The 12749-nt window shown below is 44.6% G+C and overlaps 1 protein-coding gene and 2 long non-coding RNA genes across 3 annotated transcripts in view; 2 read left to right on the forward strand and 1 right to left on the reverse strand.

The window, feature by feature from the left end:
• The window catches only part of LOC138955509 (uncharacterized), a gene marked incomplete at its 5' end in the record, with an annotated part of 165784 nt that extends 153740 nt beyond the window's left edge, over positions 1-12044 (forward strand). The window contains one exon of the mRNA XM_070327097.1: positions 11379-12044. Within this exon, the coding sequence (XP_070183198.1) occupies positions 11379-12044 (666 nt within the window). The remainder of the gene's footprint in view (positions 1-11378) is intronic.
• On the forward strand, positions 2416-4698 carry LOC138955507 (uncharacterized). Its single transcript, XR_011452256.1, has 3 exons — positions 2416-2678; positions 3821-3995; positions 4561-4698. It is a non-coding gene; the product is annotated as an uncharacterized lncRNA (long non-coding RNA).
• On the reverse strand, positions 4039-7638 carry LOC138955508 (uncharacterized). The gene is made up of 3 exons (XR_011452257.1): positions 7472-7638; positions 6722-6885; positions 4039-4958 (listed from the first exon to the last, which is right to left on the reverse strand). It is a non-coding gene; the product is annotated as an uncharacterized lncRNA (long non-coding RNA).
• Positions 12045-12749: the final 705 nt, after the last annotated feature.

Below are 12749 nucleotides of genomic sequence, written 5' to 3' on the forward strand. Positions count from 1 at the left end.
TCCCCTCTGACACTGACACTCAACCTCCACCACGCTACTTCTCTTGATTCCCATGTGACACTGACACTCAACCTCCATCACGCTCCTTCTCTTGATTCCCATGTGACACTGACACTCAACCTCCATCACGCTCCTTGTCTTGGTTCACCTCTAACACTGACACTCAACCTCCATCACGCTCCTTCTCTTGGTTCACCTCTAACACTGACACTCAACCTCCATCACGCTCCTTGTCTTGGTTCACCTCTAACACTGACACTCAACCTCCACCACGCTCCTTGTCTTGGTTCCCCTCTAACACTGACACTCAACCTCCACCACGCTCCTTGTCTTGGTTCCCTTCTGACACTGACACTCAATCTCCATCACGCTCCTTGACTTGGTTTACCTCTAACACTGACACTCAACCTCCATCACGCTCCTTGTCTTGGTTCACCTCTAACACTGACACTCAACCTCCATCACTCTCCTTGTCTTGGTTCACCTCTAACACTGACACTCAACCTCCATCACGCTCCTTCTCTTGGTTCACCTCTAACACTGACACTCAACCTCCATCACGCTCCTTGTCTTGGTTCACCTCTAACACTGACACTCAACCTTCATCACGCTCCTTATCTTGGTTCCCCGCTAACACTGACACTCAACCTCCACCACGTTCCTTGTCTTGGTTCCCCTCTGACACTGACACTCAACCTCCATCACGCTCCTTATCTTGGTTCCCCGCTAACACTGACACTCAACCTCCACCACGCTCCTTCTCTTGGTTACCCTCTGACACTGACACTCAACCTCCATCACGCTCCTTTTCTTAGTTCCCCTCTAACACTGACACTCAACCTCCATCACGCTCCTTCTCTTGGTTCCCCTCTGACACTGACACTTAACCTCCATCACGCTCCTTGTCTTGGTTCCCCTGTGACACTGACACTCAACCTCCACCACGCTCCTTCTCTTGGTTCCCCTCTAACACTGACACGCAACCTCCATCACGCTCCTTTTCTTAGTTCCCCTCTAACACTGACACTCAACCTCCATCACGCTCCTTGTCTTGGTTCCCCTCTGACACTGACACTTAACCTCCATCACGCTCCTTGTCTTGGTTCCCCTGTGACACTGACACTCAACCTCCACCACGCTCCTTCTCTTGGTTCCCCTATAACACTGACACGCAACCTCCATCACGCTCCTTGTCTTGGTTCCCCTGTGACACTGACACTCAACCTCCACCACGCTCCTTGTCTTGGTTCCCTTCTGACACTGACACTCAACCTCCATTACGCTCCTTCTCTTGGTTTTCCTGTGACACTGACACTCAACCTCCATCACGCTACTTGTCTTGGTTCCCCTCTAACACTGACACGCAACCTCCATCACGCTCCTTTTCTTAGTTCCCCTCTAACACTGACACTCAACCTCCATCACGCTCCTTGTCTTGGTTCCCCTCTAACACTGACACTCAACCTCCATCACGCTCCTTGTCTTGGTTCCCCTATAACACTGACACTTAACCTCCATCACGCTCCTTGTCTTAGTTCCCCTCTAACACTGACACTCAACCTCCATCACGCTCCTTCTCTTGGTTCCCCGCTAACACTGACACTCAACCTCCATCACGCTCCTTGTCTTGGTTACCCGCTAACATTGACACTCAATCTCCATCACGCTCCTTGACTTGGTTCCCCTATGACACTCAACCTCCATCACGCTCCTTGTCTTGGTTCCCCTGTGACACTCAACCTCCATCACACTCCTTGTCTTGGTTCCCCTATACACTGACACTTAACCTCCATCACGCTCCTTGTCTTGGTTTCCTTCTGACACTGACACTTAACCTCCATCACGCTCCTTCTCTTGGTTCCCCTCTAACACTGACACTCAACCTCCATCACGCTCCTTGTCTTGGTTCCCCTCTAACACTGACACTCAACCTCCATCACGCTCCTTGTCTTGGTTCCCCGCTAACACTGACACTCAACCTCCATCACGCTCCTTGTCTTGGTTCCCCGCTAACATTGACACTCAACCTCCATCACGCTCCTTCTCTTGATTCCCCTCTGACACTGACACTCAACCTCCATCACGCTCCTTGTCTTGGTTCCCCTCTGACACTCAACCTCCATCACGCTCCTTCTCTTGATTCCCCTCTGACACTGACACTCAACCTCCATCACGCTCCTTGTCTTGGTTCCCCTCTGACACTAACACTCAACCTCCATCACACTCCTTCTCTAGGTTCCCCTCTGACACTGACACTCAACCTCCACCACGCTCCTTCTCTCGATTCCCATGTGACACTGACACTTAAAGGAAAAGTCCAAGGTTTAGGGTCACTTTTGATATGCTGACCCTCTTAATTCATCAACCACAAATGCGTGTGTAAAAATGAACACAGAAATCCAAAAAGTATACTTTGACTCTTTTTTGGTTGTTTTGAATCGTTCCATCGCGCGCGCAGTCTTGGCTCATGACCTTGTGCACATACGTGTGCTACGTCACGAGCCTTGAACAACAAATATGGCCGGCTCAAGCAGTGAGGAAGACAAGTGGAATACGGACCGGTTTTCAACCAGCCTGAGGTTTTAGCGTGCCCGTTTGAGCCTCTTCGTCGTCAAAATGCTGGCGAGGCCACAAGGAACTGCTTGAAACAGAGCCAGCATAAGCGGCAATACGAAATGGTATGTGATTCTCTTTGTTGTGATGTTGACACACTAGTCGTCGCTACCTCTTCTCTTGCATGCTAGATCGAAGTCAGGTGTGTTTTTTCACAGATCAGTTGATGTGCATGCTTCCACAGATCTGTAAGCATGTAAAGATTATGGATTTATGCTATTATTTCAGGCATCTGGTGTTGTTTATTTTCCTATCTTTAATCAAGGATTTCGTCCTTGAACTGCCCAGTTTAGAATAAATGCTTCCACAGTGATGTTCACACGCGACTATCCTTATTTTCTCTTTCTGAGTAATTCTTCAGTCACACAACGAAACATGTAGACATCAAGTTAACATTGCGCAAAGCCTGTTTCTTGCGGACAAAACTGCAATTATCCTGGTATTTTTATTTGCGACAGTAAGACACTACACAGTACATGACATCGACACCACTAAACAGTGAAACTTTTTTGAAATGGCGGTGGGCTGCTTTCATGTGCTAACACTAATAGTGATCCTGACATTTTTCTTGCGAAACGGTCAAAGGGAAGTAATAAATGAATTTAGTTTTTTTTAAACGAGCACACGTGATTTCCGATCTCAAACTAGATCTGAAATCATAAGATTTTCTGAGCAGTGGCGAAACGCTGATGGCGTGATATCGCAAGCCGTTTTGGAAGCAAATAAGCACTGTCAGTGTCAGACATATGCTGAAACACGATTACAGCAGTTCAAACTTTTTGATTATTGATTTTTAGGAGTACGCAATATCGGACAGTCACACTACAAAACGACAATGCGTTAGTGCATAGATCGGTATTCTCAAACGTCACGAACACTGAACAGACAGTACGTTGCTACTATATATTTTACTGTATTAACAAAATCTCACAGTCCCATTAAAAATGTGTGGTGTGTGCCGAAAAGCAACCATATGAGATTCAGTCAGTGGGACCCTGAATCTACCTGGGGTTAAATCGGGTTATTGACTCTCATTGCATGAATTTTTAAACTGAATATATACATGTACTACTGTTCGTGTTGTTTTTGTGATCCACTGCAATTTCTGTGTATACCTTAGAATCTCAAGGTAATTTTTGAACGGGGCATACAGATGATGCATTTTGCCATGATCACAGAGTGATACGTGTATTTTGCTTAATATCAGGTGTCAGTGCAGAAACTCCAAGAGGAAACGAAATTCAAATATCTGGAAAACCTGGATGAGGAGATAGACAGCCTAACAGCACATCCTCCTATGTTTGCTCGGACATATACTACCTTCAAACTGCATACTATCCGTACACACAGGAATATGGACGACTCAACATTGATCAAAATGGGTAAGTAACACAACACAAATGTATGAATGACAAAGAACAAATGTTTATTTTTGAATGTTTTATGTATGTTTTATAACGGACACAAAAGCTCAGCAATGCAATTTCTCTTTTAGAGATTAATAAAGTTATTGTATTGTATTGTATTGTATTGCAAACAGATGATTTCCATTATGATAGATTTATTTATCTGAAAGTAAAATTGACAACAGAGTGTACAATTTGTTTTCAAATACGAAAATATCACATTGGGTTAAAAAAAAAAACCACCATCATATATCATTAAAACTATTCTTTATTTCTAAACACATACATATCAGAATAGTTTATTCATGTAAACATCCTCATTTCGGTTCCTAGTCTATCTGAAATCAAGGTAAGATATGCCAAAAAATAGCGATCACACAGTGCTTCAGCATGAATTTGAAAACCTGCTTTACGTCACATAGACACAGCGTGTCTTATGATTCTATCCACCCTCTCCAAACAAACACGTACACGTTTTCTCTGGTACGAATGTCTTAAAAGCTCAAACTAAGCTGCTGTTTTATTCTGTCTTGCTTTGCAGGAAATACAGGCACGTCGCTTACCCATAACAGGCAGCTGGTGCGCTAGCGAGTGGGGTTTCTAGGCAGAAGCATCAGAGTACCATTACCAACCTGTGCAGTCAAAACAATCAGAAATACTTTCCCAAACGGATGAAGAGTGGGGTTCAAACTCCCTGAGCTACAGAAGGCTGAAATATACTTTTACAAATCGTGTGACTGTGTTGAACTAGTATCTTTGGTTGAACAGATTCCTGCGTGGTTTGAAGATACTGAGTTGTCACGTGGTCCGGCACATGGTTCACATTCTGCAACATTTTGTTCCAGACTTTTTCCACTGTTGGTGTACTTCAGCATCAGGTAGTCAGTCCATGAGCCGGTCAGCATAGCTTGTGTCCAGTATTGTCCGTTTGCCTGTTGCCTGAAACATGGTTTTGGGAAGTAACTAACGATCTCTGCACACATTTTAACATGTGAATAAGAACAGAAAAGTTTGTCAAAAGTATACATAGTTTAATTTGCATTTACTTCAAGACCAGACTTTCTTCTCGTTCATTATTTCTTCATAAAGATTCTGGAAATTAACAAAAAGTTTCCCCCTATCAAGGCCTCCTAACTTTTTTTTAAATGCAGGTCGGTTTGTTGTCATCTGTGCATTACTACCTCTTGCCATCCGTGCGGTCATTGCCACCAGGTATCTCAACAATCAAACCGTCTATACAGGCTTAAAGGCACGTCCTTTTCCAAAACAGGATTGCTCACTACACAGATCTGCGAAGACTTTTACATAGAAAAAAAACATCTCTTGACTTGAACATATACCAGGAATAAACATCCTGACTGGTTTTTGGAGCTGGATTTTCTAGGGAATGTTTTACACATGTGGCGTTTAAGAAATTAATTCATAAAATTCTACATTCGCAAAGAGAGTACCCATACAGAGTGTTCAGTTCTGGTATTTTTCAAAACGGAAGAATGGCCAAATCCCATGTTTGAACCCAATCGTTTACACGGGAAGGGCTGTCCATTTAAGAGGAGGCATCCATGCCTGGATGAGAAATACACTGATAACACAGAAAAAGCACGAGTTTAACCTGCATATTCACAAAACTGGTTCTGAGGCCCGGCAAAGGGAACACATGTTAGTTATTTTAAGAGAACATCACGAAGACCTAATTATTAAATTAAAGCCTTTCTGCAAGAATGTACATCTTCTATGAATTATATTCTAAAACGCCACATGTGTAATTCATTCCACACACAAAATCCAGCTCCAAGAAGCAGTGAGGCTGTTGATTATTGGTATGTGTTCAAGTCGACAGATGATTTTACCTGTGTAAACTGAGCCTTGGCAGATCTGATATAGTGAGCAAAGACCTGCATTTTTTTAAACGTGTTCAGAGGCCTTAAAATGGTTAAACATTTTGTTTATTTCAAGTAGTCTTTATGAAGAAAAAATTAACAATAAGGAAGGCACATATGGGTTGAAATGCAAATTAGATTCCTTTTGGCGAACTTTTTATGTTCTTCTTCACGTGTTACATTATGCGTACGTAGATCGCAAGATATTTTCGAAAAAATTCATGGATAAGCCAATCTGCAAACGGACAAAAATTCACAATATTTATGAAGCCAATAAATTTGACTCAAGAACAAAGCATAAATGTGTTTGAGGTGATGTGCATGGGTATGAATGTTGAATGAGTCCGTCAAAGATACCCTCCATGTCGCCTCACAGTGGAACCTACCATTAACATTATACCACCTTAAATTACCTTGCTCTTTCAAATGTACTGCTTAAACTTCTTGAACATGCAACTCTTGATGTCTACCATAAAGACCATCAGGTCAACAACATACTCGTGAATGTTTTGTTTTGGTCTATAAGTATAATTAAACATTTCAGAAAATACCCTTTTTTATATTATTTATTCGGAAGCATACTGACTTTATTTGAAACTACTTCGACAGATATAGTTTTGCAGGTTGACGGGAGGTGAGTTACGAAAGAAATTCAATCAATGTCGCTCAGCACAGAAAGCATAAACGATTAACATGAGTAGAAATGAATTTGTACTTGTTTTCAAAATGGATTATTTGGATGGTATCAGTCAAAGACACTTTCTCGTTTTTTTGCAAAGCTAGAATAAGGCACTAATTTTCAAAACAAAACAAAAATCTTACGATGAATGGCACGTTGGTTTTCTCCTGTGGTGATTCTGGACGGTAGGAACAGGACTGGTCAACAGTTGCGTTGTGATCACGGAGAACCGGGAAATCTGGAATGGTCACGGTGTCAGTGTCTAGTGACCTGTTCTGACCAGTGGCCGTGAGTGATGATGAAAGGTCTGGAAGTAAAAGAAGAGAGAAAATGAGTGTGAGTATAAATCAATTCGAAAGTATGCTTCTGATCTATACAGTACATTGAACATTTGGACACCCTCTGGAAGTCGTCTGGATGTGTATCCATGTTGTAGCAATTAGACTGGTTTTGCGTCTCTCAGTCAATGCAGAAAGATTAATTCCCTGCACAATTCGTAATCTTCTTGTCTCTAGCATGCAGGTGTCTGTTTATCTTACCGGTTGCACATCCACCAAAAGTTTAGATCTGGTAAAAAATAGCATTAAGCCATGATTCCAGCAAACGCTGCCAATTTCATGAATTGATATCAGGGGATAGTTTGCGACTGAATAGAATAGATAACGTGACAAACGCATTGTCTTACGTGTCCACAACCCTGACTACTTTTTACTCTTGCTCTTAGCTCAGCTCAGACCGTTCTGTAACTCTGTAGATCTAGCCTGTGGTGCATCTGTACTCCAGCGAATATCAGCTGGACCCAGACACACTGTTCTGCACCAATTCGTATTCGCTGCGCAGCAAAACAATGTTTACGTGTATGCATGAAAATAAAAGCATACATGTACTCTGACCTTCAACGCATTCCTTCTTGTGAGATAATCCGCTGTTCGTATGTCGCCTCGGAGTTTCGATGGCTCGTCGACTGTACCAGCCTGGCGTAATGCTCCCCTCTCCGGACTTTTATGAAGGGAAGACACTGCCAGTGGTCAAAACATTTGTTTCAGGGATGAAACGCCAACTTTTGTGCTGCAGAAAAATGGCAAAATCTGTGCCCAGAAAGTGCCTGACACTTTGAAATCTGCACGCTTGTGCTGCACACATCTCTTCCATTTCCACAAGAGACTCAGAGTTTTGTGAGGGAAAGTGTGCTATGAAATGCCTGGGAACATTGACGAGTTGTTGCAGTTTGCGGCTGCCCTCCACCGAGGCATTCTTTTCGGGCATACAGTGGTGACTTTTCTGTGTGAAAATCAAGCTGGTACTAGTGGTAGAATCAACACAATAACTTGTGACGTCACAGTGTACCAACGTCACAGTGTACCAAAAATCACGTGACCACTACTTGACCCCAGGCGACTTGTCTTGGTTAGCCTTGCAACACTAAATCTGCAACTACAACAACAACATTTTTTTTTCAATTTTTAAAATATTTTTCCAGAGATGTTTGAAACATTTGGCATTCGATTTTCAAGTTTTGGGGGATATTTAAAAACCTTGGACTTTTCCTTTAACCTCCACCACGCTCCTTCTCTTGGTTCCCCTCTGACACTGACACTCAACCTCCACCACGCTCCTTGTCTTGGTTCACCTATGACACTGACACTCAACCTTCACCACGCTCCTTCTCTTGGTTCCCCTCTGACACTGACACGCAACCTTCACCACGCGCCTTCTCTTGGTTCCCCTCTGACACTGACACTCAACCTCCATCACGCTCCCTCTCTTGGTTCCCCTTTAACACTGACACTCAACCTTCACCACGCTCCTTCTCTTGGTTCCCCTCTGACACTGACACTCAACCTCCATCACGCTCCTTGTCTTGGTTCCCCTCTGACACTGACACTTAACCTCCACCACGCTCCTTGTCTTGGTTCCCTTCTGACACTGACACACAACCTCCACCACGCTACTTGTCTTGGTTCCCCTCTGACACTGACACTCAACCTCCACCACGCTCCTTCTCTTGGTTCCCCTGTGACACTCAACCTCCATCACACTCCTTGTCTTGGTTCCCCTGTGACACTCAACCTCCATCACGCTCCTTGTCTTGGTTCCCTTCTGACACTGACACTCAATCTCCATTACGCTCCTTGTCTTGGTTCCCCTCTGACACTGACACTCAACCTCCATCACGCTCCTTGTCTTGGTTCCCCTTTAACACTGACACTCAACCTTCACCACGCTCCTTGTCTTGGTTCCCCTCTGACACTGACACTCAACCTCCACCACGCTCCTTCTCTTGGTTCCCCTCTGACACTGACACTTAACCTCCATCACGCTCCTTCTCTTGGTTCCCCTCTGACACTGACACTTAACCTCCATCACGCTCCTTGTCTTGGTTCACCTCTAACACTGACACTCAACCTTCACCACGCTCCTTCTCTTGGTTCCCCTCTGACACTGACACTCAACCTCCATCACGCTCCTTGTCTTGGTTCCCCTCTGACACTGACACTTAACCTCCATCACGCTCCTTGTCTTGGTTCCCCTTTAACACTGACACTCAACCTCCATCACGCTCCTTGTCTTGGTTCCCCTCTGACACTGACACTCAACCTCCACCACGCTCCTTGTCTTGGTTCCCCTCTGACACTGACACTCAACCTCCATAACGCTCCTTGTCTTGGTTCCCCTCTGACACTCAACCTCCATTACGCTCCTTCTCTTGGTTCCCCTCTGACACTGACACTCAACCTCCATCACGCTCCTTGTCTTGGTTCCCCTCTGACACTGACACTTAACCTCCATCACGCTCCTTCTCTTGGTTCCCCTCTGACACTGACACTCAACCTCCATCACGCTCCTTCTCTTAGTTCCTCTCTGACACCCAACCTCCACCACGCTCCTTCTCTTGGTTCCCCTCTAACACTGACACTCAACCTCCACCACGCTCCTTGTCTTGGTTCCCCTCTAACACTGACACTCAACCTCCATCACGCTCCTTGTCTTGGTTCCCCTCTAACACTCAACCTCCACCACGCTCCTTGTCTTGGTTCCCCTCTGACACTGACACTTAACCTCCATCACGCTCCTTGTCTTGGTTCCCCTCTGACACTCAACCTCCATCACGCTCCTTGTCTTGGTTCCCCTCTGACACTCAACCTCCATCACGCTCCTTGTCTTGGTTCCCCTCTGACACTGACACTCAACCTCCACCACGCTACTTGTCTTGGTTCCCCTTTAACACTGACACTCAACCTCCATCACGCTCCTTCTCTTGGTTCCCCTTTAACACTGACACTCAACCTCCACCACGCTACTTGTCTTGGTTCCCCTCTGACACTGACACTCAACCTCCATCACGCTCCTTCTCTTGGTTCCCCTCTGACACTGACACTTAACCTCCATCACGCTCCTTGTCTTGGTTCCCCTCTGACACTGACACTTAACCTCCACCACGCTCCTTGTCTTGGTTCCCCTCTGACACTGACACTTAACCTCCACCACGCTCCTTGTCTTGGTTCCCCTCTGACACTCAACCTCCACCACGCTCCTTGTCTTGGTTCCCCTCTGACACTGACACTCAACCTCCACCACGCTCCTTCTCTTGGTTCCCCTTTAACACTGACACTCAACCTCCATCACGCTCCTTGTCTTGGTTCCCCTTTAACACTGACACTCAACCTCCATCACGCTCCTTGTCTTGGTTCCCCTCTGACACTGACACTCAACCTCCATCACGCTCCGTGTCTTGGTTCCCCTCTGACACTGACACTTAACCTCCACCACGCTCCTTGTCTTGGTTCCCTTCTGACACTGACACTCAACCTCCACCACGCTCCTTGTCTTGGTTCCCCTCTGACACTGACACTCAACCTCCATCACGCTCCTTGTCTTGGTTCCCCTCTGACACTGACACTTAACCTCCATCACGCTCCTTCTCTTGGTTCCCCTCTGACACTGACACTTAACCTCCACCACGCTCCTTGTCTTGGTTCCCCTGTGACACTGACACTCAACCTCCACCACGCTCCTTCTCTTGGTTCCCCTTTAACACTGACACTCAACCTCCACCACGCTACTTGTCTTGGTTCCCCTTTAACACTGACACTCAACCTCCATCACGAAAGACGTTTTTTACCTTATTAGATACTATTTGTAAAACTACTAAATTTTAAGATGACAAGGACAGCACTTTAGGTTAGTGTTACGTATTGGAAATATGATGTGTGCTTGTGATTGGGAACTTATGTTTTATGTTTTATGTTTTATGAGTGTCGTCCTATACAATTGTTGTTATAATCGTTTACAGGCAGGCAGGGTGTGCTGAAGAAAAATTTCCATTTTTATGTAATATTTTGATGGACAATAAAGTGCTGTTATTGTTATTGTTATTGTTAGTGAATATACATGTCTATTTCTGTTTCTGTAGACCTAGAAACACAATTAACTATACCGTGCATTATGAATGTACATGTCTGTTTCTGTAGACCTAGAAACACAACTATCCGACGCATAATGAATGTATATGGCTATTTATGTAGACTTAGAAACACAGCTATCCGACACATAATGAATGTATATGGCTATTTATGTAGACTTAGAAACACAACTATCCGACACATAATGAATGTATATGGCTATTTATGTAGACTTAGAAACACAACTATCCGACACATAATGAATGTACATGTCTGTTTCTGTAGACCTAGAAACACAACTATCCGACGCATAATGAATGTATATGGCTATTTATGTAGACTTAGAAACACAGCTATCTCCTGCATTATGAATTAATTTACATGTCTATTTCTGCAGAAGGAGTTTCTCGAAGCCTGGTTCCCTGAACTTCACAAACAGAGCTACATGATTCCCAGGGTGCACTACGGCACGGTGCGCGGATATGATTATATCGTCGGGGGTATCAAAGTCACGAGGATGCAAACAGACGAAGAGAGAAAGAAACATACAAGTAAGCAAAACCAGAAGGCCCACGACGACACGGCCATTGTGGATGTTCTGAAACAAGTCCATAACAGCATGAACACCATTAAAGAGAAAATAGCGTCCAGTGAGAGAATGGTGATCATGATGGAGGTCAAGTGCAGCCTGTATAAAAGTATCTACGCTGGCGCCACTGACTGGAACAACAACGAAAACAACAGGGAGAGAGGTGGAGCGGCCACGGTGACATTGGGCAAGAAGCACGACCTTGCCGACCTGCTGGTCATACACCGTGACCGCGGCCTGCTGCTGGGGGCCGTCATCAGGTCAACGGGGGCAAATGTCAGAGCACTTTGTGATGATGTCAAGAATGCCCTTGACTACCTAGACAAAGCTGAGGCCGTTGTGAAGGGCGTCATCCTGCCGGGAGTGGCTGGGTGGTCTACAGTGGCCGTCAACAAGACCATCCTCCTGCCCAACCTGGAGAGAGCCAACCTTCAAAGAACTGACAGCCTGCAGCGTGAGGTAGGTCATGTGTAACTCTAATACAAATACCTTCAAATAGGTTGGGGGATAAAGAATAGACAAAACATGACGCAGTCACTAAGAGGTTGTCTTGGCGTGTGCATCATGCTTTATCCCCTCTGCTTATCAACCCATCTTCATGCAAGTTTACACAGGAATGTTAACAAAGATGAGATTGTATACACGGTTGAAGCAAAATGTGTGCAACATGTTGGCACACAATGATTTTGTGTATGGAACAAGTGATTTTCTTTTCTTTATTTGGTGTTTAACGTCGTTTTCAACCACGAAGGTTATATCGCGACGGGGAAAGGGGGGAGAGGGGATAGAGCCACTTGTCAATTGTTTCTTGTTCACAAAAGCACTAATCAAAAATTTGCTCCAAGGGCTTGCAACGTAGTACAATATATTACCTTACTGGGAGAATGCAAGTTTCCAGAACAAAGGACTTAACATTTCTTACATACTGCTTGACTAAAATCTTTACAAAAAATGACTATATTCTGTACAAGAAATACTTAACAAGGGTAAAAGGAGAAACAGAATCCGTTAGTCGCCTCTTACGACATGCTGGGAAGCATCGGGTAAATTCTTCCCCCTAACCCGCGGGGGGTGGAAAAAGTGAAACACATGTTGCCTCCAATACTATGGACACATTCTTCATTGACTGAAGCTGCTTGTGGTTTCGTAACTAAACACATGCATTAGACTTTGCAACTA

This window comes from Littorina saxatilis, unplaced genomic scaffold (genome assembly GCF_037325665.1).
Source record: "Littorina saxatilis isolate snail1 unplaced genomic scaffold, US_GU_Lsax_2.0 scaffold_237, whole genome shotgun sequence".
NCBI classification, from domain to species: domain Eukaryota; kingdom Metazoa; phylum Mollusca; class Gastropoda; order Littorinimorpha; family Littorinidae; genus Littorina; species Littorina saxatilis.